This window comes from Pteropus medius, unplaced genomic scaffold (genome assembly GCF_902729225.1).
Source record: "Pteropus medius unplaced genomic scaffold, Ma_sr-lr_union100, whole genome shotgun sequence".
Lineage (NCBI taxonomy): Eukaryota > Metazoa > Chordata > Mammalia > Chiroptera > Pteropodidae > Pteropus > Pteropus medius.
In genome coordinates, this window is record NW_024340697.1 from 3,366,637 (window position 1) to 3,391,941 (window position 25,305).

Below are 25,305 nucleotides of genomic sequence, written 5' to 3' on the forward strand. Positions count from 1 at the left end.
CTCTCCTTGATTTCTTGGGTAGTGCAAGACTCACTCCATTGAAAGAAAATTTGTCGTTGCTGTGATAAGTACTACTAAGTGGAGATGATTAAAGGATGAATTTCTTATGTCTACGAAGGGTTTTCGAACCTTGGCACAGAGTCATTCTTCGTTGTGGGGTTGCCGACCCGTGCCTTGTATGATGTTTAGCAATATCCCTGGCTTCTACCCATTAGACACGAGTGTCAGCGCGCCCTCCACCCCACCCCTCTCCACAGTTGTGACAATGTAAATGTCTCCAGACGTTGCCAAGTGTCTACATGGGGGAAAATTTGTCGCTATTGAGAAGCACTGGCCTGGGAGATACACATGGGGCACTGGCAGTTTCTCCCTCTCCACGTACCTTCTATAAGAGGACACCATGGCGATTGAATGAATGACTTATCAAAAAGAGTTTCCACTTAGAAATGGACTGGAACTGCCTGCAAAGAGATTTGGACCCAACTTCCATTTATACCTCAACTCTCCATTTACCAGATGTGCAGAGCAAGTTAATTACTTTCGTGAATAAAATGGATATAGTCATACTCTCCTCGCGCCATTATTCCGAGGCTCCAAACAGGTTTGCTGTTTGCAAAGGATATAGTTGGACAAAGGGCCAGTGCTGTTGGTGCTTAATAATTACTGGAATTGTTATCGTTTCAAATAATTCTAGCGGGGAGCACTGGTATTGTCATGAGCATCCCACAGGCTTCACATGCTTGCAACACCGTGCATACAAAAGGAGATGGTAATTGGGTCAGATGGAGGCAATAAGCTAACATTAGATGATGGATATAATGAAAAGTAGTAGTTGCTTCATTTTCAAACTGTTTGATGGGAAATCATAATTAAAGGGATCGCAGCCTCTCCATTTTGCCTAATGACCCTTGAATAGAAATTTATTTTAGAAACATCTCTGCGGATGCTTCTTAAGGGTGCTCTCCTTCGCTGCGAGTCACTGGATAGCAGTTCTGCAGTGAAGTTATCAAAATGGCAAGAATACGACAAACCGATGATACCGAACTGAACCTATTGTAACGACAGTTTATCCTCACCTTCCCTCCCTCGCCTTCTTTCCCTGCATTTGCAGATCATTTTTGATACTGTTGGTGGTAGGGGTCAAGGCCAAGGACAGTAGTACTAGGCAATGCCAGGGCATTCTTTTCACTCTTCTCTGTCTTATGTCACCGTAGCTCCAAGCCCCATTCTCGGAACCTCCAGGAATTCTTCATTCACTGGTCTTCCGACCAGGTCTGTCTTCTGGGGGTCGTCTCTGACTTACCTGGAGAAAGGAATGGAACCTTCATTCTTCCTTGGGTTCTTCCCATCTCCATACCCCTGTTAGGGTTAAGAGGAAGGGGAGAATTATGGCCGTGGAGCAAAATGGCAATTCCTTACGTGGCGCTTATGTTTACAGTGGGTTGCTAAGATTCCCTCCCCACCCACGTCACTTCCTCGCCTCCAGTATGCTAAACTTCTGCCTAATAAAATGTCCCCTCTCCAAAGCATAGCCAGTGTACCCATTGCTCCTACTTGTACGTGGGGATAGAGTCAGCAATGGCATTTCCGGTTCCTGGCAGGGCTGGTAGGTCCTTCTTCACTTACAGGAGACATGCAATTTAGGACAAGGAGGACCTTTTAAGCTGTTTCCCCATCTCTCCTTCCTGATCTTAGAGTTTGAGTTCCTGAATTTTCTCTTTGTAGCCCCATGAGAAAACCTAGAAGAGAGTCAACTCTAAACTATGTTCAGTCTTCATATAAACTATGTCCAGTTTATTTATACTGCAGTGTAAATAAAGATTCTAATTGGTACAATCAGTTTGAAAAACTGTTGGGCATTGTCCAGTAAAGTTGAAGATATGCATGCCTATGACCCAGCCATTCTGTTTCCAGGTTTGTACCCTATAAAAACGCATGCGCGTGTGCACAAGATATGTGTGATGCTGTTCAAGCACCCTGGTTTTCAGTAGTTTAAAACTGCAAAGGACACAAATGTCCATCGGCAGCTAGAAAGATAAATAGTGATAAACACATACAGTGGAATACTAGACAGCAATGGGAACGGACAAAGTACAGCTACATATGTATGACAACATAGAGGAATATAACATTGAGTGAAAGAAGCCAGATGTAATAAAAAAAAAACTTGCTTATGATCCATGAAAACAGACAACACTAAGCTCAAAGATTTATGGATGCATAACTTCGTAAAAAGCAATTAATTCTCAAACAGGGGTGCTCTGAAGACCTCTCACCTCCAGGGGATATTTTTCGATGTCTGGAAATATCTTTGGTTGTCACAACTGGGGGACAGAAATAATACTTGAATCTAGCGGGTTGATGCCAGGGGTGCTGCTAAACATCTAAGGATGCATAAGACAGACTCTGCAATAAAGAATTATCGGGACGACACCAAACCTGCAAGCAACGAAAGCAAAAATAAACAAGTGCGACTACCTAAAACTAAGAAGCCATGGCACAGCAAAAGAAACTATCAGTAAAATGAGAAGTCAACCTACGGAATGGGAGAAAGTATTTGCAAACCCTATATCTGATAAGGGGTTAATATATAAAATATATAAAGAACTCATACAACTCAATAGCAAATAGTAATAATGTGTGGAATTCACATTGTTTCAGATTTAACAGACCTCTCACGGAGTTCTGCACACACTGTTAAGTCCCTTCTTGAGTCTTGAACAAGCGGACTGAGAACTGAAGAGGCGTATGATTCACTCTGGGGTGAATTTAAGAGTCTTGAAGCATGGACTGATAATTTCTCTTCTTAAATGCTTTGTCCTAACTCCTCAAACTTTTCAAACATAGAAAAACAACTCTATCGCACTTGAAAATTTAACTCCAACTCAGCAATGACAATTTAGCAAGAAATATGCTAGCAGGCAGAGGCAGAACTAAAATGTGAATACGGCAGGCCCTGAGGTAACGTCGTTTCATTCAAACTGTTATAACATTGATGAGAAAAAAAGTTGATTCCTGGCCGGAATCGCTGTCTGTGTGGGGTTTGCAGTTCTCCGCATGTCTGCGGAACTAGCATAAGTGGGTTGGAAAATCATTTTCTTACTTGTTTTTATTCATCTTTCTCAAATGTATCTATAGCTCACATTTATTTCAATGTTTCATATTAGAAGTGCTTTGGATCTTTATTTCGAAGTTTGGTGATGGTTTTGTAACCAGAAATATAGCGTAGGAACTTAACTCTTGTTTGTATCGATTACCCTGGGGCCAAATTGGTTTCTTTATATATTGTTTAACTTCAAGTTGCAGTTTTTAAGAATTTATGAACAACATGAGGTGAGGACTTACCGTACGTGACTTGGGAATGATGGATTATTGTTGGCTTATGGTAATGCCATTTAGTCGCTTAATACATTTTCCAAAGGCAGAATACAAAATCTAGTATGACTCGGTTTTCACATGGAGGTGCCTTACGCGGGGGGAATGATCAAAGAACTATAGTTACAGTCTTTTAAATCCATGGAGCCATCTTGGTGTGTGTGTGTGTGTGTGTGTGTGTGTGTGTGTGTGTGTGTGTGTGTAAAGAAACCGTTTTATGGAGAAAGAGATTTTTAGCTTCAAGGGCTTAATGGCAGGCATGACTGAGGAAGAAGTCTCGAGGCTGGAGAGTTCATCTTTCTAAATAGAACACAGTGAAGCAAAGGTTCCTAAGTTGGGGCATTTGTGTACCCCAGCTGCATTCTCTGAAAGATGCGGCGTGCTGAATGAAGCTTGAGCTAGTTCTCTGCCTTCTTCTAAGGGTCTTTGACGACATAGGTCTAAAGGTTGCTTTCAGCAGCAGAACAGAGTGAAAATGAAAAGGGGACTTCAGTGGGTCATCTTTCCAGCCCTGCCCAGATGTGTCAGGGAGCTGGGAGAGCCTTCAAAGCGAGTGGATGTGCTCTGGCTCCCACGTAGCAGAGGGAAGCAGATGGGGCAGGACAGACTGCAGGGAGAGAATGGTGAGGTTGACTTTCTCTTAAGACAGGAAGCACTGGCTGGATGTGTCCGTTTTGGGCAGGGGATCGATTTTAAATTTATTTGATTTTTAGTTTATCGTGGCATAAAATACACATAGCGAAGGATGCGAATTTCACAAATCTGAACTCTACCGCTCGGTGAATTTTTACATGTGGGAATACTCGGGTAGCTGTCATCCAGTTCAAGATACAGCTCCCCAAAAGGTTCCCTCGTACCCCCTTCCCAGTCAGTAACACCTACCCATCTTGGTAATCGCCGTTCTGGCTTCTGTCCCCATAGATCACATTTGCCTATTTCAATTCGACACTTGAGTTTCAATCCCGGAATACATAAATGGAATCTTACAGCGTAAGATTCTTCTTTTGTGTCTGATTCCCTTCTGTCAGCATGACATTCGTGAGGATAATCCGCGTCAGCGTGCACACAAGTAGCATTTTCCTTTCACCGCTGAGGAGCATCCCATTGTATGGAAAACAGACCATGGATGGCTCCTCACACACCAGATGGTGGATGTTCCGATGGTTTCCAGAATCACCATTTTAGTGATTCTGCCTGAAGATATTATGGACATTGTTGTACACAGGAGGCCATCGGCCCCCATTTCTCTATCTACCTAGGAGTGGAATTGCTGGGTGGGAGGGTAGCATATGATCAGTTTCAGTAGGTACGATCTTACAGTTCTCTAGCGGATGAACTGTCAGGGGGTTATCTAGCGATAGATTCTTCAGGATACCTGCACCCCTGGCTTCACGTTCCCAGTGCTGTTTACAATTATGCTGCCCATTGTTCTAAAGTATTATATGCCAGGGAGTGGTCTATCTAACCAGATCGTAAGGGCTCAAAGTCAGGGGCCGCGTCCTATTTTCCTACCCACCCCCTGCCCCACAGAGCAGGTGGAGGGCCACTCAGGGAGTCTAGTATAGTGGACCCTGAGGAACTGACCCAAGCCACCCACAAACCTGTCTTCCACTTGGTAGACACGCCTCTTGGGCTTGGACTGATTGATTTCACTGGGTCTGGAGTGTCTGTTCTGGCTCCGGACTCTGCTTTTGTCTGACTCAGCTTGTCGGAGGCTGCACATAAATCACAGAGCGCCAGGCCTGCGGAGGGAACTGGGCTCTCCTCCGCGGGGGGCTGCAGAGCAGAGGCCGGTTTGGGGTGGTGCTGCGCCCCTCCAGTGCCTGCTAAAAATGCTTTGGTTTACCCGGCAGCGTTTGCAAGGAGCGCATATTTTTCGACTTCCAGATCCTAGCTTTGTCGTTTTCCGACTTGCTCGTAAGAACTAAGACACGGAAAGCAGCTATTGGGTGACCACCCCCAACCCCAACTCAGATCCAGCCTGGCTCCGATGCCACCTCTCTCGTTCCAGCAGATTCCGCAGAACTCCCCCTTCCGGTGGGGTTCCTCTGACATGCCTAGGTCCTATAAGCCTTCTGGGGGCTCAGTTTGCTCAAAGTGGCGCGGCGGGACCGGCCCCCAGCCAGGTCGCCTTCCCCTGAGCGATTCTCGCGGGCAGCGTCTCTCGGCCCCTCCCGGCCTGCCCGCTGCTCGGGTTCCCGCCGTAGAGACTGTCCCAAAGGAGGGCTTTCCAGACGCCGAAACTCCGCCCTCCCCAGAGCCGCTTCGCAACTTAGTGAAAGTCTCTGTTTTTTTTGGAAACCCGACCTCGCCCTGTCGCTGGTGTTGACCGCTTGATCAGGGGCGGGCTGGCGGGAGGTAGGAGCGCGGGCCGCCCTGACACCTGTCGTGGGTGCGCTGGATCGCTTGAGCCCCCAGCAGCTGGCGGCAGCGGCCGCGACAGGGGCCAGCCAGGAGCGGAAGGACCTGAACGCCCGCCCATCTCATCTGACTCTGCCGCTCCCTCCTCTCCCCCCCCTCCTCCTTTTCCTCCTCCTCTCTCTCCTCCAACTCCTCCTCCCTACCCTACTCCTCCTCCTGCTACTCCTCCTTGCTATTCGCCTCTGCCTCCTCCCTGTCCCTCCAGCTCCGCTGCGGGACGCTGGTGCCCGGGGCGCTTTGCACCGCGCTCGGGGCGCCGGGAGCAGGGCTCGCGTCCGGGGGCTGGCCCGGGATGGCGGTGAAATAAGGGGACCTCGGAGAGGCGCCGCGACCCCAGGCTGCGCCCGGGGGCCCGCCACTCCTTCCCGGCGGCGACATGGGGGACCCGGTGGACCGCGAGAAACCGCGACTGCACTATGCGGTGAGTGTCCCGGCGCAAACAGAGGTGACAGGGGGCGCCACTTGGCCGGCCTGAGAGGGAACAGCTAGCTCATGCTTGGAGGGATTCGTGGCTCCCCAGAAGTCCTCGGTGGGGTGGGGTGGAGTAGAATGAAGTGGACTGGAGGTGCGTGTGTCACCCCAGCGCCAACTGCTCGAAACTCCAGCTGCCTTAAGAAGGCCCTCAGCCCCAGGCCCACAGTGGTGGCCAAGGCTGAGAGCAGGACTCCTGAGGCTGGGCTCCGGGTGCCCGCTCAGCCTTCTGTCACATACGCCACTTAGAACGTAAAAGCGTAGCAGAAACGCTTGGTGACTAGCGCGTGGCGAGCGGACTCGCGGGAGAAACGCCACGGGGCGCGCTGGGGTGCAGCCGGCTTGCTTTGTGGGCAGAGGGTGTGTGTGCATTTCCCTCCGAATTGGTAGCGGGGCAGAATGTTGCACATTATCTGATTCATACGAGAGGGCGCCCGGGGGGGGTCTTCCATCGCTGGCCTCTCTTCTCCCCGTTGACTCAAATATTCCGCAAATATCGATCGGGGACCCGCTGCGTGCCAGGCGCCGTGCTCAGCGCTGGAGTCCCACAGGACACAGCAGGCATGGAGTTTGCCTTCTTAAAAGAAGGAGTCACGATTTCAAGATTCACGACCGACATAGCAGATCAGTTCTAGACTGAGTTTAATTTCGAGAGAGAAAAAAGAAAGAAAAGAAGGCAGAAAAAGAAAGGTGTTTCTGAGGAATGAGTATTATAGCTGAAGATTCTGAACGCCACCTCCAGGAAGCCGCCGGCAGCGGTGCTAGCGGGCTCCAACCTTCAGACGTTTATTTTCCAGTTGTAAGATGTGTCATTTTGAGACGAGCCATTGGGGTGGTTCCGTCATCCGCTACTTTACTGAGTTTTCCTTGACATGATTTTCACTGTTGAGATTGGACATGCTAAATGCCAACTTTAAAAATTGGAGAGAAGCACCCAGAAAGGTAAGACAAGAATCATCAGTATTTATAATCAGGCAAAGACAGTTATCTGTCAGGATTTCGTGCCCTGCAAAATGCACTCCCCACCTAACGATGCATGTTTTAAGAAGGAAGTTGAGGTGGATAGGGCTGGTGGGGACAGAGGTCCCGGAGCCGCCCCAGCTGGCTCTTGGTGCCACAGGGCATTTGGGTAACCGGGAACCTCTGCTGGGTCACTTTGCTGGGCTGGGAAAAAGGACCTGAATTACAAAATTGTTCAGAGCTCTTCCCAGGCAAACATTTTAGGAAGCGGTGACAGCTCTTTCTCTACTTTTGTCAGAGTTTCGTGCCTCGAAATAGCAAGCGAGACGCTGGGAAGTTACTGCTGCTAGTTCATATTTGGCGACACCGGGGGCTCAGTGATTTGCCTTTTAATGTGGTATTACTGGTAACCTGTTTTCCTCTGACGTTTCTTTGCGCAAGAAGATCTCGAGTCTGTGCTCCTAATGCCCAATGACCCCACCACCTTTTCCCTTTGATTTACAATCTAAGGTCTCTATGCCATTTACAAGGTGGGGGACGAGAGGTGGGAACCGGCTCCTTAGTTAAAATAAAATAGAATTTGTCTGCTCATTTTATGAATGACTATTGCCTCAGTTGTGCAAATAAATCCAATGCATCACAAAACAATTTAAAAACTATTTTCATTCAGCTGTCTCATCTCTCTTAAAAGATGATGCTAATGTGTCCCCTTGGGCTCTGAAGATTTGCTGATGAGATAGCTCTTTATTCTAGCGTAGATCATCACAGACGTATTTTCTGAGTTAAGGCTATAAAAAGGAAGATTCCAGAGGGAATTTGTTGGCTTTCGGGCTAGAAGTCACCTGGGTCCTCTGACTTCAGAATGATAAAGCGGCAGCATTCAGTAGCTCTGTATCACCGCAAGTCAAAAGAATGTTCTTCGTTAAGTGCGACCCATTGCTTTTCATAATAACATAACCCTCTATGGCTTTATATCTATTCGAACACTGTAGTCTTCCCCTTCTTCTCCCATATTGGTTTAGGCGATTTCAAAAGCTCGTTTCGCCTCTTACCACAAATATTCCACTTTGCTTTATCACAATTTTGTCCCACCGTGTATTGTCCTGGGTTCCTGGAGGCTTTTTTCTTTTTCGTCTGCGTCTTCCCGGAAAAGAATTACCCTTCATGTGTCCTCAGTATCTCTTGCTCCCCTGAAATATAATCTGAGGGTGAGTATTTAATGTTCTTCCTTCACTGCTTCTTTCATTTGTCCAAGATGAGCCTGCACGTAAGAAATCAGTGGCTTACATTTCATTCATTCATCAAACATCTGTTGAGTGCTTATTGTGTGCCAGCCATTTGGGTGATTTTCCAAAGAGACGAGTAAATAGAGAAAATGTTAAGAGTTGCTATGAACTGTTCACTCATCCTTTTAAATGGTCATAGTGCTCAGAAACAGAAATACAAACACTTAAGTATCTAAGAGCATCCCATAGTTGTATAATCCGTGACACTTTTCCCAGGTCCAGCACCACTGTCTTCTTGGTTCATCCCTGTAATAAAAATGTGTGTTAGCGCTAATGTTCTCCTCCCGACCTTTCCTCCCACGGTTTTCCCACATTCAGTTTATGGTGATTCCATCCCTCCAGCTGGGTGTCTTCCTTAATGACTTGATCAGATTTGCATTTTAAACAGCCTGCTCTGGCCTAGGGTGGGGTCAAGGGTGAGGAGGAGCCAGAGTGCATCCGGGCATTTGGGTCAAGGAGATATGGGAGATGACCCGCGCTGGGATGGGAGCTGGGCTGCAGGCTGAGAGCAGTTGGGATATTTGAGAGCTCCTTAGGATGGTGAAGCAGCCGGACTTCATTTGCATGAGCTGTAGAGCTGCCAGAGCGTGGGGGTCAGTGATCGCCTGGTAAGGTTTCCTTCACCTTTGTTGTCTTATACAAATCGCAAAGTGTTTGGACGTGTTTGGTCTGTGTCAGTTTTGGCCTCAAATCCAGCTGGTGGGTTAGACAGTTTTCTATTTCATGGCTGAAGAAATGCAAGCTTAGAGCGGTAAGTTCAAGGTGGCACAGACGTAGTTGGTGACAGAACGGAGAGCTTTATTCAGATGCCCTGATCTCACAGAGCTTGTCTGACTCATTTACATAACTGAGATGAGCCGAATTATCCTTTTCCCTCCCAATTTTGTCATCGTAATAAACCAACAGTCAAATATCATACTTTCAGTGACTTAATGTGACCGTCTCTATTGTTGAATGACATGGCCAAATAGCTCTTTAACTGGACCGGTATAGACAAAAACCAAGTTCTAAAATATCCATTAAGTTCGAGGCCATATCTTTATGTCTTTCTCGGGTTTTCTCAGCCTCAGCAGAATAAACATTTTGGGCAGGATAGTCTCCCTTTGTGGTGGGAGCTGTCCTGTGCAGCATGGCATGTTAGCGGTGTCCTCGACTTCTCTATACTAGATGCCAATAGCATAATATCCCCCCACCACCCAGATGTGACAACCAAAAATGCCTCCAGACGTTGCCAAATATTCCTCGGGGGGCAAAATTGCTCCCACACGAGACTCACCGGTCTATCTGATTTTCATGCATGTTTTTAAGAAGACGTGACAATTCCTATTGTCACGTAATAAAAGGACCTGAGAAGAGAAGGCATGGTAAATGTTATTACGAATATTATTCGTACTCTTCAGCGAACTTCGGAGAGAGCCTCAAACACAGCACAAGTGCTGGGGGTAGAGTAATGAGTCACCTCATTTTCAGTGATCACGACTTTAACCATATTCTCCTGCTCTCAGTGACCCCCAACAGTCAGGTCACTTGGCCTGGATTAAAGATTACGTTAATCAGACTTCCCCGACAGTCCTCATATGCTTTCTTCCATTAACCACTGACAAAATATTACAAACCTTGATTGTCTGCCAAGATCATGTAACATATGTCGAATTTCATGACAACCCATGCAATTAAGTATGGAAACGCCTTCCGTAGAGTTACACTGAGCCTTCCTTTTAGAACAAATCATCAGAGGCCCTTCGGAGCAGCCTGTGAATACTACCATCCCAAGCAACTCCCTGGAGGCACACACTTATTTTCACCCCTTTTCTATGAAAAGGGAACAATCAGATGGTTCTGTGCTGCCTCTGGCTAGACAAAACTGTGGGTGGGTGATGCATGTTCTGTTTACTGAGGTGTCAGAGAGCAGGGGGCTTAGACTCTGATTTGGCACTGGTCCCAGCGGAGTCCAGCTGTCAAGATGCAGCCATTCTTGTCCCTTGGATCTGCCTCCTTCTGGGCTCCTCTGTTACTGACCTCACTTCCTGTTCGGTGCGGCCGCCCCACCATCTGTGCTGTTGACCACAGCCTTGTCATTAAATGCTGACTGTTCCCTCGCTCTACTTAACCCCTCCCTATGCACCCCATCAGACGGGCTAAGCTGCTTGCCCTGAAAGGGAGCCTCTCTTCACCCAAAACGGTTAAGACCTTCATATAAAACTTTCCAGACCTGCTCTCTATGGACGTTGGCTTTCCAAAGGCTTTGACTTCATTAAGTGCACTTAATAATTCAGTGACGTTGACTACAGGATATTCTCGGGTAATTCCGAAGACACCCAGAACCGGGCGCTGTCGCAGGCTGGCTGAGCTGATGTGAACCAGTTGTCATCCATCGATGCTGCCAGTGTAGATATCTTAGGAAATTTAGGAGCGTGGCCTGGAATTCACTTTTATAACATTCTGATTGCATATTGTCTGTCTCCTCACAAAAGCAAGAGTTTTGCAAGTTCTAAGTAAATAATTTATTTACTTATTAGATCTCCTTAATATTAGCTAAGCATTGTATTACTATTATCTATCAATATTAATGTAAGATATTACTATTAAGTAATATTAATTATTATTAAGTCCCCTTAATTCCCACCTCTACTAATTCTGGATACCTTTTTCACCCTCCTATGCTTTCTTTTCTGCTGAACTCAGAACTTTCCCTAGGTGTGGCCTCTTGGGTCTGGAATGCCCATCATCTCAGGAAGCCATATCTCCCATCCTTCTAAATGCTCCTTAAGTAAGTACCACTGTTAATTGATAAATGGTCAGATTCCTGTTGAGTGGTGCGGAGCGGAGATCTCTGGCGATCATGGGAAAACTAGTACTACCCTTTGCCTAGTCCTTCCTGGTAATGAACTTGTATCATTTACTCTTCCTGCTCCCACACTGTGAGCCCTGGACCTAATGCACTCGAGTCTCGACTTGGTTGTGATGTTATTATCCAGTCTGTTTACACAGTCTTTACTGGGCTTCCGATTCCTCACTTGCCCCTGACCTGTATCAATCTTGGCCTCTCCTGTCTCAATAAATGGTTAGCCACTCGAGGGGTTGCCCAAGCTGGAAAACCTAGAGGTCATCCCGAATGCCTTCCTTTCCTGCATCTCCCACTGCAAGATCCGAGCCAACCCTGCCAGGTCTGTTTCACAGTACTTCCCAAATTCATCCTCTTTTTTTTTCATTTTCACGGTTGTCACCTAAATCCAAACACTCAGCATCCATCATCCTCGCTAAGGTGACACTATAACCCTATATTACAATCCTGTGGCCGGTGAGCTCTTTTAAGAAGAAAATGAAGTCATAACATTTCAGTGCTTAAAGCTCTCTGGTTGCATTTTCGGTTACACTTAGACTAATATCTTCATCCATCACCTCGGCCTTCCAAATCCACCTACATGATCCTAGCTGCTTCTCAACACCCTTCCTCGTCTTACCACTGCCTGGTTACATGGTGTCCTTTCTGTTCATCGAATGAAACCAGCTCTTTCTTGCCCAAGGCCTTTGTACCTGCTCTCCCTTCTGCCTGAGATGTTCTTCGTGTGGCGGGATTTTTTTATGTCCTACGAGTGGCAGAAAAAAATGTCACCTTCCATGACTGCTCTCCCCAAAGTGCTCTGACTTCACTGAATTACTATTGATCATATCACAGGACCTGGTGCTTTGGTTGTTTGTGTCGCTACTTGCTATTATATATACGTTTGTTGTTTGTCTATCTCTCCCTACTGGTGTGTAAGCTTATTCAGGGCAGAGACCCAATCATTCACACCATATCGCCATGCCTAGTATGGACCCTGGCACAGGGTAAGCACCCAATAAATATCTATGAGTAGATGAATCTGGCCGCCTGGGTGTTTTTACCTAGATTACAGTAGGGGGTTCAAAACTTTCCTCATTTTCAGTTGACGATTGTAAAACATATTGGCTTCAAGGATTTCTCCTTATTCACTAAATGAGAATTTCTAAGGCTTGGTCTTGGAATCGATACTTAGAAAAAGCTTTGGAGGTAATTCTAATATCAGTAATGTTTGGAAACCACTGATTAAGTTGCATGGTGAACCACTTACCATTCAAGAAGCGCAGACTCTAGGCTTCAGTGGCAAAGTGGATCCAGAGAGTATGATCCCGCGTACTTTGCCTCAGGTGACTCTGAGGTAACGTAGTACAAGTTTTCGGAGAGGTCTTTTGTTTTACAACCTAGTGTTCACATCAGACGAATTCTCTAAGGATACACGAGGCATAGGAATGTTTCCTCTGCATAGCATGGTCTGGCGATATGTCCCTCAGCATCCATTCGCTAGGTAATCTAGGCCAGCGGTTCTCAACCAGGAGATATTGGGTCGTGTCTGGAAGCGTTGCTCGTTGTGACAGTTGGCAAGGGGCACTTTTGATATTTGGTAGAATGCTCAACATCCTACAATGCACAGCACAGCCCGACAAAGAATTGCTCACCCCAAGTGTCAGTAGTGCTGGTTTAAGAAACCTTGACTTAAGTGCCCCATAGACATCGAAATCTTACAGTTTTGGAGATCATCGTGTATGGTGCTTTTCATTGGTATTAAGAGATGGAGTTGAGAAAATGCGAGTTGCCTTTTCCACACGATTCCCGGTTATAAACAGGGTGTTTCACATTGTGCGGGGCTTACTCTGGGAAAGGCGAGGGTGACCCTTCCAGAAGCCTCAGTGCTTTGTTTGGAGCCCTTCGCGTCTTCACTCCTCAACTCTGATGCCCTCTGTAATCTCGGGCCTTATTTTTTAAAACATGTCCTGTCTTCTGTGTGAGACTTTAGCTGACGTCTTGATAGATGCGTGTCTGATAGCCTCGCCTAATTCTCTGCCTCTCTTCTGATTTTGCTAGAATACTAGTTTATTAAATCTGTTAGTCCTGGGTCTAAAATTAGCAATGATAATCTCCAAATTAGGATTTGGAGGTTCTCAGAAAAGCTTCGTGCATGGACGTTGGATCTCTCACTGTACACGAGTGAGAATCTAGGGCCCGTGTGTGGCCAGCAACCCCTCGCTGGAGATCTGATGTGGATTGGCCTGCTCTAGGAAAACTGCAAAAGGCGCTGAATGAAAAGCAAAAGGAAGAAGCAGATCCTCCCAGCTCTTCTCTCTCCATCCCATTGGGTTAAAAGTCTCCCGAGCAGCCCAGGGCGACAGGTATGTTGGCGCTCTATCTAGTCCACCCTTGACAAGGACTGTGGGGACCTCTCTTAAGTCCTGGCCACTTCACAGAATGTTAATTATCACGGCCTGTTTTAGATTGTAAGCTCAGAAATGATGTGGGGTAGATTTAAAGGTCTTACGCGCTGGCAAAACTTTGAACTAAGATCACCACCGTTTAGGAACATATATAATGAATTTAATATCTTTTAATGTGCCTTTCCAGATTTTCTGATTCTACCCTTATTTTCAAAAGATCGGCTTCTCTGATTTATTTTATTCTTAAATACATTCTGAATACTTAAAAACTTAAACGTAGATCAGATGAAACAAGGACTCTTGATCTTCATGGGGACTTCTTGGATGTGCCTTTGGGATACTTCTCAGTTCGGATAAGTGATGCACAAATTATAAGACTAATTCGTTCATTCAGATATGATCATCGTTACTCAGGGCTCTTTCCTTGAAAGATGTCATGACCCTGTGAAATGAAACCCTTCTCTTAGGTTATTTGACACATTCTTAGAACTCTTCTAACTTAAAAAAAAAAATTTATAGTAAAATTTGAGTATTTGGAGTGTCAGCTAAACTAGATTTCTGTGATGAAATTTTCAAAAGAATTTGGAGTTGTGGCTTTGGGGAAAAGTTGCCATGGAAACAGCAAAAGACTTTAAGATGAATAAACTTTTAAAATAGTTTTTGAATGACCCTTTTCTGCAGCTGACTGAAATATCTGGTAAAGAAACATATAAGTCAGTCCAAGTAAAATAAAGAGGTTGAAAGCATCTCGCCTGCGTGTAGAGCATCTCAGCCCTGCGTTCACTGAGCTCCGCTGTGCCAGGTGGGTGCCAGCCCACACGCCCGGAACCCCTGGATGTTGCTCCGGATTCCTCACTCGATGGTGCCATTTTAATTAGAGCCCCAGAGTCATAATAGTTTAGCAAGAAAATGGCATGTCGACTTTGCTGGGAGAATTTGAAAATGGTAATATGTAGTATTATTTGATGAGTATTTATTTATGTATGCGACTTTTAACAGTCCCATCACGATGTCATTGACGGTATAAGCAAAATGTATAACAGAGTCTTAACTTCGATCTCAAAAGATAAGGCATTCTTCCACCTTAGCTGCTGACTCACAGCAAGGGCATCATATCCATCAGGATCCCAGCAGGAAACAGATGGAACACTCAAAAAGGCTTAGCTTAAGGCATGACCTGTCACGGATGTGTCAATAGCTTTAAGGGAACCAACAAGGGGTGGTGAAGCACACTGCGATTAGCCCCCAGGAGGGACTGGTGTTACCAGAACCCAGTGACTTTCAGCCTCGAACAAAGGGACCCTGGAAATGTACCGGGAGAGGACTGTAGCAAGGAGAAAATATGGAGAAGCTGAGATAGAGCGGGATGACAAATACCCCCAACGTCTTGGTCTTCCTGCTGTCCCATCTTCCTTTAGTACCAAACCCAAACCCTCTACTGAGATGCAGTCCATTAAGATCAGTCTCACAGGGCTCAGGCTGGCACAGAGGATGGCAGAAATTTTGTTTCGTGTGTTGGGCGGGTAGGGGAGAGTTGGCAAACAGAAAAGATCACATGCATTTTCACTCTCGTTTGGCATTTACTTAAATGATGAAAGATCCTAAATTCCTGAGTATATAGAAGACTCCCACATTGCTTAGAATGTCTCTTTCCTCTCCCCTGTGGATTATTTTAATTGCCACATTTATTTTATCATCATTTTTGTTTTTCAATTACAGTTGACATCAAATATTATTTTACGTTAGTTTCAGGAGTGCAGAATAGTGGTTAGACATTTATATAATTTACGAAGTGATCCTCCCGATTAGCCTAGTACCCATCTGGCACCATACAGAGTTATTAGAGACCATATTCCCTATGCTGTACTTTACATCCTTATGACTATTTCATAACTATCAATTTGAACTTCTTCGTCCCTTTACCTTTTTCACCCAACCCTCCCATCTGGTAACCATCAGTTTGTTCTCTTTATCTGTGAGTCCGTTTCTGTTTTGTTTGTTTCTTTTGTTCTTTAGGTTCCACAAAGAAGGGGAATCACGAGGTAATTGTCTTTCTCTGTCTGACTTATTTCACTTAGCATATGCCCTCTAGGTCCATCCATGTTGGCACAAATGGTAACATTTCATTCTTTTTTTTTATGGCCAAGTAATATTCCACTGTGTGTGTGTGTGTGTGTGTGTGTGTGTGTGTGTGTGTGTGTGTATCTGCTTTTCCAGTCGTCTAATGATGGGCACTTAGGTTGCTCCCATATCTTCGCTATTGTAAATAAGGTTGTAATGAACATAGGGGTTCATCCATTTTTTTGTATTAATGTTTTGGATTTCTTCAGGTAAATACCCAGAATTGAAATTGCTTGGTCATAAAGTAGTCCTATTTCTAGTTTTTTGAGAAACCTCCAAACTGTTTTCCATAGTGGCTGCACCGGTTTGCAATCACATCTATAGTGCATGAAGATTCCATTTCCTCCGCATCTTCACTAACTCTTGTCGTTTGTTGATTTATTGATGATAACCATTCTCACAGGTGCGAAGTAATATCTCGTCGTGGTTCTCATTTGCATTTTTCTGATGATTAGTGAGGTTGAGCATCTTTTCATATCCATTGGGCACCTATGTGTCCTCTTTGGAGAAATACCTATTCAGGTCTTCTGCACATTTTTAAATTGGATTTTTGTTTTGTTTTGTTTTGGTTTGGCTTGGAGTTGTATGAGTTCTTTATACATTTTGGATATTAACTCCTTATCTGATGTACCAGTGGTGATATCTTCTCCCATTCAATAGGTTGTCTTTCATTTTGTTGATGGTTTCCTTTGATGTGCGAAACCTTTTTAATTTGATGTAGTCCCATTTGTTTATTTTTTCTCCTGTTTCCCTCGCCCAAGAAGATACATCAGAAAAAAATATTACTAAGAGCAGTGTCAGAGGGTTTACTGCCTATTGTTTTCTTCTAGGAGTTGTATGGTTTCTGGCCTTACATTTAAGTCTTTAATCCAATTTGAGTTTATTCTCGTATATGGTGTAAGAAGGTGGTCTACTTTCACATTTTCGCATGTATCTGCCCAGTTTTCCCAACACCATTTATTGATTAAACTGTATTTACCCTATTTTTGCCTCCTTTATCATAGATTAATTGACCATATAGGCATAGGTTTAATCTGGGCTCTCTATTCTGTTCCATTGATTTATGTGTCTGTTTTGATGCCAGTAACATACTGGTTTGCTTACTATAGCCTTGTAGTATACTTTGATATCAGGTAGTGTGATACCTCTAACTTTGTTCTTCTTTCTCAAGATTGCTGTGGCTATTCAGGGTCTTCTGTGGTTCCATATAAATTTTACAATTATTTGTTGTAGGTCTGTGAAAAATGCCATTGGTATTTTGATAGGGATTGCATTTAATCTATAGATTGCTTTGGGTAGTATGGACATTTTAACAATGTTAATTCTTCCTATTCATGAGCATGGTATATGCTTCTATTTATTTGTAACCTCTTCAATTTCTTTCTTCAATGCCTTAAAATTTTTCGAGTACAGGTCTTTTGCCTCCTTGGTTAAATTTATTCTTAGATTTTTTTTGATCCAATTGTAAATGAAATTATTTCCTTAATTTTTATTTTGGATAGTTTATTATAGGTGTGTAAAAATGCAATAGATTTCTGAATATTAATTTTGTATCATACTACATTATTCAATTCACTTATCAGTTCTAATAGTTTTTAGGTGGAATTTTTAGGGTTCTCTATATATAGTATCATGTCATCTGCAAATGACAGTTTTACTTCATTTATTCCCAATTTGAATGCCTTTCATTTTTCTTTTCTTGTGTGACTGCTGTGGCTAGGACTTCAAGTACTATGTTGAATAAAAGTGATGAAAGTGGACATCCTTGTCTCGTTCTTGATCTTAAGGGAAATGCTTTTAGCTTTTCACCGTTGAGTATTATGTTAACTGTGAGTTTGTCATATATGGCCTTTATTATGTTATGTTCCCTCTAGTCCCACTTTACTGAGAGTCTTTTTTTTTTATCATAAATGGATGCTGAATTTTGTCAAATGCTTTTTCTGCATATATTGATATGATCATATGATTTTTATCCTTCATTTTGTTTATGTGGTTCATTGATTTGCAGCTATTGAACTAATTGTGTATCCCAGGAATAAATCCCACTTGATCATGGTGTATGATCTTTTTAATGTATTGTTGAATTCCGCTTGCTAATATTTTGTTGAGGATTTTTGGACCTATGTTCATCAGGGATATCAGCCTATAATATTTTTTTGTAATGTCTTTGTCTGGTTTTGGAATAAGGCCTTATAAAATGAGCGTGGGGAGCCTTCCATTCTCTTGAATTTTTTGGAATAGTTTTAGAAGGATAGGTGTTAATTCTTTTTTGAACGTTTGCTAAAAATTTACCTGTGAAGCCTTTTGTTTTTCAGTAGGTTTTTGATTACTAATTCGATCTCATTAGTAGTAATCATTCTGTTCAGATTTTGTTTCTTTTTGATTCAGTCTTGGAAGATTGTATGTTTCTAGGAATTAATCCATTTCTTCCAGATTGTCCATTTGTTGGCATATAATTGTTCATAGTATTTTCTAATTGACCTTTGTATTTCTGTGGTGTCACTTGTCACTTCTCTTTCATTTCTGATTTTATTTATTTGGGTCCTCTCTTTTTCTTGATGAGTCTGGTTAAATAAAGATTTATCAATTTTGTTTATCTTTTTAAAGAACCAGCTCTTGGTTTCATTGATCTTCTGTATTATTTTTTTAGACTCTTTTGTTTATTTCCACTCTGATCTTTATTATTTCCTTCCTTCTACTCCAGGCTTTCTTTGCTGTTCATTTTCTAGTTCCTTTAGTCGTAAGGGTAGATGTTTGAGATTTTCCTTGTTTCTTGAGGTAGGCCGTATTGCTATGGATTTCCCTCTTAGGACTGCTTTTGCTGTGTCTCATAGATTTTGGGTCATTGTGTTTTCATTTTCATTTGTCTCAAGGTATCTTTTGTTTTCTTTCTTGATCCCATTGTTAACCCATTTCTTGTTCAGTAGCATGTTATTTAGCCTCCATGTATTTGTGTATTTTTCTGTTGTGTTTTTTTTGTAATTGATTTCTATTTTCATACCATTTTGGTAGAAGGTACTTGATATGATTCCAATCTTCTTAAATTTATTTCTTGTTTTGTGGCCTAATATGCGGCCTATGTTGGAAAAGGTTCCATGTGCACTTGAGAAAAATGTATATTCTGCTGCTTTGGAGTAAAATGCTCTAAAAATATCAATTAAATCCATATGGTCTAATGTGTCAGTAAAGGCCACTGTTTCCTTGTTTATTTTTTGTCTGGAAGATCTATCCATTGATGTCAATGGGTGTTAATGTTCCCTACTATGACTGTCTTACTGTCCATGTCTCCCTTTATGTTGTTCGATATTCTCTTTATATATTTAGGTGCTCCTGTGTTGGGTGCATAAATGTTTACAAAGGTTACATCCTCTTGTCGGATTGATCTCTTTATATATGAAATGTTCTTCTTTGTCTCTTATTAGAGCCTTTGTTTTAAAGTCTATTTTGTCTGATATAAGTATTGCTCTGCCAGCGTTTTTTCATTTCCATTTGTATGAAATATCTTTTTCTATCCCTTTACTTTCAATCTGTGTGTGTCTTTCAATCTGAAGTGTGTCTCTTGTAGACAGCATATGTAAGGGTCTTGTTTTCTTATCCATTCAACTACCCTATGTCTTTTTATTGGAGCATTTAATTCATTGACATTTAAAGTGATCGTTGACAAGTACATAGTTATTGCCATTTTATTTATTCATATTTATGGTTTTTTTCCCCTCTTCTTTTTGAAGAAGTCGCATTAACATTTCTTGTAATACTGGTTTGGTGGTGATGAACGGCTTTAGCTATTTTGTTTGTTTGTTTGGGAAGCTATTTATCTCTCGTTCAATTTTAATTGATCGTGTTGCTGGGTAGAGTAATCTTGGTTGTAGGTCCTTGCTTTTCATCACTTTGACTATTTCATGCCAGTCCCTTCTGGACTGCAAAGTTTCTGTTAATAAGTCATCTGACAATATTATGGGAGCTCCCTTGGAGGTAACTAACTGCCTTTCTCTTACTATTTTGAAGGTTCTTTGTCTTTACCCTTTGCCATTTTAATTATGATGTGTCTTGGTGTGGGCCACCTTGGGTTCATCTTGTTTGGGACTCTTTGCACTTCTGGTCTTATATGTCTATTTCCTTTGCCAGGTTAGGGAAGTTTTCAGTCATTATTTCTTCGAATAGGTTCTCAGTCACTTGTTCTCTCTCTCCTCCTTCTGGTACCCCTATAATGCAAATGTTGTTACGGTTGATGTTGTCCCCGAGGTCCCTTAAACTATCCTCCTTTTTTAAATTCTTTTTTCTTTTTTCTGTTCCGATTGGGTGTTTTCTGCTACCTCGTCTTCCAAATCACTGATTCGATCCTCTGCCTCATCTAATCTGTTATTGATTTTAGTGTATTCTTTATTTCAGTTACTGTATTCTTCATTTCTGACTAGTTCTTTTTTATGGTTCCGATGTCTTTTTGATGCTTACTGTCTCTTTGGTAAAATTCTCACTGAGGTCATCGAACATCCTTACAGCCAGTGTTTTGAACTCTGTGTCTGGTAGATTACTTGCCTCCATTTCATTGAATTCCTTTTCTGGAGATTTTTCCTCTTCTTTCATGTGGGACATGTTTCTTTGTCTCCTCATTTTGGCTGCCTCTCTATGTTTGTTTCTATGTATTAGGTAGATCTGCTATGTCTCCCTGTCTTGGCAAGGTGACTGGTGGTGCAGTCTCCCAGATCACCTGAACTGGGTGCCTCAGGTGTGTTTCTTGTGTGGGTTGTGTTTGCCCTTGTAGTTGGGCCTTGGTTGCTGTTGGCATATCAGTGGGTAGGACTGATGCTCAGGCTGACTGGCTCCAAGGAGTGGCCACAACCACAGCACATGAGCTACTCTGCAGGGGCTGACCCCTCAGAGCAGGATTCACCCCAGTGTGCTCTGGTGCCTGCCGAGATCATCCTTTGCATGTGCCAATTGTTGGGCTAATCAGGTGGTACTCTGTTGTGGTCTGAAGCTGGCTTCCAGGTGTGTTGGTTCTGGGGCCTATTAGGAGGGGCTGCCTTGCAGGCCAAGGTCAGCTGCTGCATGCGACTGGCCCAGGGCTACCTGGAAGGAGCTACGAAGTGATCCGCGGTCAGTTGCTGCTTGTGCTGGTCTTGGAGGCACGTGGCAGAGGCCACACTGGGAACTGAGAATGGCTGCCACCAGTACGGGGGCTGGGGCAGCTCAGCAAAAGGTCCAGGGCGCCCTGGGGCCTGCTGCCACCTGCTGGCTGCCTGTAAGACTCAGCTGCTGAAAGAGCCTCGCGTGGTATACGAGTTCAGTGAGGCGGGGTCTCCTGGCGTCACCAGGGTGGGCAGGTGGTATTCACCAAGTTAACACAGATTCAGATTTGGCACCCGTTCTGAGCCTGTGGCACTCAACAGAAGGCTCAGGGCACAACAAAGCCAGCCGCCACCTTCTGGCTGCCCATAAGGCTAAATTGCTGAAAGAGCCTCAGGCAGCGAGCGAGTTGGGTGGGGCGGGGTCCCGGGGAGTCACCAGGGTGGAGCCAGTGGAGTTCACCAAGTTAGTGCAGGTTCAGATTAGGCTGTGTGGGGGAGAGCTCAACGCAGGCAAAATGGCGTTCCTCCGCCGTCTACGCGGGAGGAGGGCTCAGCACAGGGTCCCTGGCGCCACACAATTCAGGCTCTTCCTTTGTATCTCTGGTGCCGCCCGAGATGCCGTCCCTCTGCCGGAACCCAGGGTGAGTGCCTGGGAGTGAGTCTGTGTGTGGGCCCTTTAAGAGCCTGGGTTTCCAGCCGCCGTCTATCTCATAAGGAGCAATGGAATCCCTGCTGGTTTTCACAGGCAGATGTTGTGGGGACTGCTCTTCCCAGTACTGATACTCTGGGCTGGGGAGCTTGGTGTGGGGCTGGGACCCCTCGCTACTCAGGGGGGACCTCCTCAGCTGAGATATCCCTCCTGATTCTCCATCACTACACGTGGGTGTAGGGCCAGCCCGTTCTGCCTACTAGTCTCAAGGTGGCCTCTTCTGTATATTCTTTGTTGTAGGACTTCTGTTCAGCTAGTCTTCGGGTGGTTCTCCAGGTTGATTGTTTTATACTTTTGTTGTAATTTTAATGTGGCCATGGGAGGAGGCAAGCACAGAGTTTTCCTACTGCGCCGTCTTGACTGGAAGCCCTAATTTACTTTACCTAATTTACCACATTTAAAGTAGTAATGCATCATGCCAACTCCATCCATATGTGATGTGTATGTCTTTAATATTCACATTATAAGCCTATTAAAGTACTTACTCTTATTATACAGTGATATATTTTACATGCATATTATAATTTAATATTAAAAAGCTCCATACTTAATTAAGGAATGCTTTGGTCTAAGTTTATTAACATAAATTCGAACTATAAAAAATTTTTTTCCCTCTAAGCCCTTTAGTGTAGTCTAATGTAATTTATTTTCCAAACAATGAAAAAGGAATTATTGGTTTAGCTCTTTTTCTGGTTCATGGGTCAAGAGCTTTAACACTTAAAGCTACACATGAACACCAATGTATTAACCTATGCTTTAATGAAAATTGATCGTCATTCATCTCTAGTTACGGAGTTGGTTAAGGAGTGGTTGCAACTGAGGATTGCAATTTCGCCACCCTGTACTTCAGCTAACTCAGCAGAGAGTAAACTCCTTTTTTAATCTTCTGCAGAAAGTGTTTTTCGTTTTAGTTCCTACTTGAGGCCCATGTGCATCCACTTTCATGTACATCCACTTTCCATCTTGCTTGTAATTACTCCATTAAAGACCATATTCACTACAGAACTGAAAAATCCAAAGGCAGAGGCCAGAACCAGGGACTTTATCTGGACTCCATATCCTTGGCCACATGTAGCATGTGCCTGATGCTTAGTCTGTCCTTGAATGTCAACAAAATTAATGATTGAAGATATAGAGCTCTTAGAAATATTTACGTTGACTTGCATTAATAATAATAATAATAATAGTCAATGTTTATCGAATGCTTTCTATGAGCCGTGGACATTCTACATATATTATCTCATTTAATCCTTAAAAGCACCCTATGAGGTAGGTGTTATTATCATCCCCATTGAAAAAATGAGGAAACCAAGGCACCGAGTTTAGGTCTATTTCTTGGTCAGGCAGCTAGTAAGTAGTGGTACTGGGACTGAAATCCTTGTCTGTTTGACTGCCTGGTCTCAATGCTTGAACCCCACTACATAATGGCAGACTGTTAGAATGGCACTGGCTCGAGATTATACCTTTGAGATGACACTTTAAAAAACATTTTATTTTTGAATAATTCATTCACAGGAAGTTGCAAAAATAGAACCGAGAGATCCCATGTACCCTTTACCCAGCTTCCCTCAATGATAGCATCTTATGTAGTTATAGTGCAATACCAAAACCAGGAAGTTGACATCAATACAATACTATTAACTTGAATACAGACCTTATTCACATTTCACCAGTTTTTTTTTACATGCATTCCTTTGTGTATGAGAGAGAGAGAGAGAGAGAGAGAGAGAGACTGAACTGTACAATTTTATCCGTGTAGCTTGGTATATCCGCTACTATATTCAAGATACAGAACTGTTCCATGACCACAACAGAGCTCCCCGCCACTACCCCTTTGTATCAGACCCACGCTACCTCCTACCTCCATCTCTAATCCAGGCAATCCATGAAATAACACTTTTAAATTACCCCCGTCTTTCCACCATAATAGGAACATTCCTGTGTCCATTGATCATTTATGCCCCCAAACATCCAGAAACATAACAGGAGAAAGTAAGGTGAATTGATAATACGATCAGAGGTGATTTTGCTGTTCTTGGTGTTAGTAACATATACAACCACAAACAAAGAACATCCTGTTTGGTATTTTTAGCTGAGTGTCATGGTAATTTTGTAATTCCAACTCTTGTGTTTTCTCTAGCAAAGTGCTTTTGATTGAAACACCACAGGGTTTAGCTCCTGCATTAATGTCCCATGTTCTCTCTTTGCATGGCTGTTCTCATGGAACATCCATCTCGGGAATGACAACCGTGTAGTTGAACTTGCAGCAGCCTGGAAAACGTACATGAGAGCTGGCACTCTGGCCTCCAAAAGTATTTATGAGCAAGGATAAACAGAAGTCCTGCATGTATTTGTAGTCACCACAACCCACTTGTGCTCTGGACAGCACAAGGGTTATGTAAACCCTGGCGTTCATGGTATATGTGCATCTTTATTCATTCATTTCAAAGGGAGTGGCAGTTCATAGACTCTCTTGGGGAAAGTTTGAACCTTATCAAGATTAGCTGAATCAAAAAAACTCTAATAGCTGTTTTTATTCGGGATGGCTGCAGAGCGAAACCTTATCATTGGGACACAGTTATATAGACTTCCTGCATTTATTTGGCTCCCACTATTTTTTTAAAAAAGGTGTAAAAAGTGCCGATGCTGTCTTATTCTGCAAACACAGGCACACTCTTATTGGATACTTAAATTATTGCAAAGTTTTACTATATAATTTTCTTGATCTTTATTACAAATGGAGAATTTTTGTTTAAAACCTGGAGATTTTTAGACCAACCTGTTGCTTCTGATTAGGTAGGTAGGTAATGTCTTCACTACTGTGAGGGTACTTCATAGCACTCATCGTCTGGAGTCTAAGGAGAATCTGGATTCTTTTTTTTTTCCTATTTTGAGTACCATTAAATAGGAATAAAATATAGAACTCGTGGCATGCATACACATACTCACATAGACACACAAAGTGGTGCTTTATTTTATAGCCGTGTTGTCTAAAATGTAGAACTGCGTTTGTATTGGTTACCTAGTTATTATCATAGATCTGTGGGTCAGCTGGGATTGGCTCATTTGGGCAGGGCTCAGTTGTTTGGCCCAAGGTCAAGCTGCCAGTCCCATAGGGCGTGGCTCCTCAGTCAGTTCTGTTCCACATATGTTTATTCTGAGGCCCAGGTTGGTGGAGTAGCATCTACCTGGGGAAGTGCAGAGGTACAATGTGAAAGTAGAATTGACTAAGGATTCTTGATGCATAGGTGGAGACTCTGGCACGCTCTCATCTCTACCCACCTGCCATTGGTCAAGGCAAGTCACACGTCAAAGCCTAACATCAGTGAGTAGGGAAATACACTCCCTCCATGATGGGGCCATGGTGAGAGGTGAATGCAGCAAAGAGTGAATGAATGGGGCAGATCATTCATTTTACCACAGTATGTAATGAAATTCTCAAAATACTGATGTTTTTAAGCAGGTGCCCATCTATGTCAATATTTTTTTTTCCTATTTGGTCAATGAGTTCTTTCTGTCATGGATATCGATATATATTTCCCTATGATCTAATTTTAAAGTTAAACAAAGATGAGATGACGGAGCCATCTCACTGATACCAGTCCTCACAAATCCACATTGATTGTATAAAACTGAATAGATATCAAGGGAATAGCATGGA

General features: G+C 43.4%; 1 protein-coding gene across 1 annotated transcript in view; it reads left to right on the forward strand.

Moving 5' to 3' along the window:
* Positions 1-5,955: 5,955 nt before the first annotated feature.
* The window catches only part of ARHGAP6 (Rho GTPase activating protein 6), a 244,454-nt gene continuing 225,104 nt past the window's right edge, over positions 5,956-25,305 (forward strand). Inside the window, exon 1 of the mRNA XM_039874318.1 lies at positions 5,956-6,217. Coding sequence (XP_039730252.1) covers positions 6,173-6,217 — 45 coding nt within the window. The 5' untranslated portion in view covers positions 5,956-6,172. The remainder of the gene's footprint in view (positions 6,218-25,305) is intronic.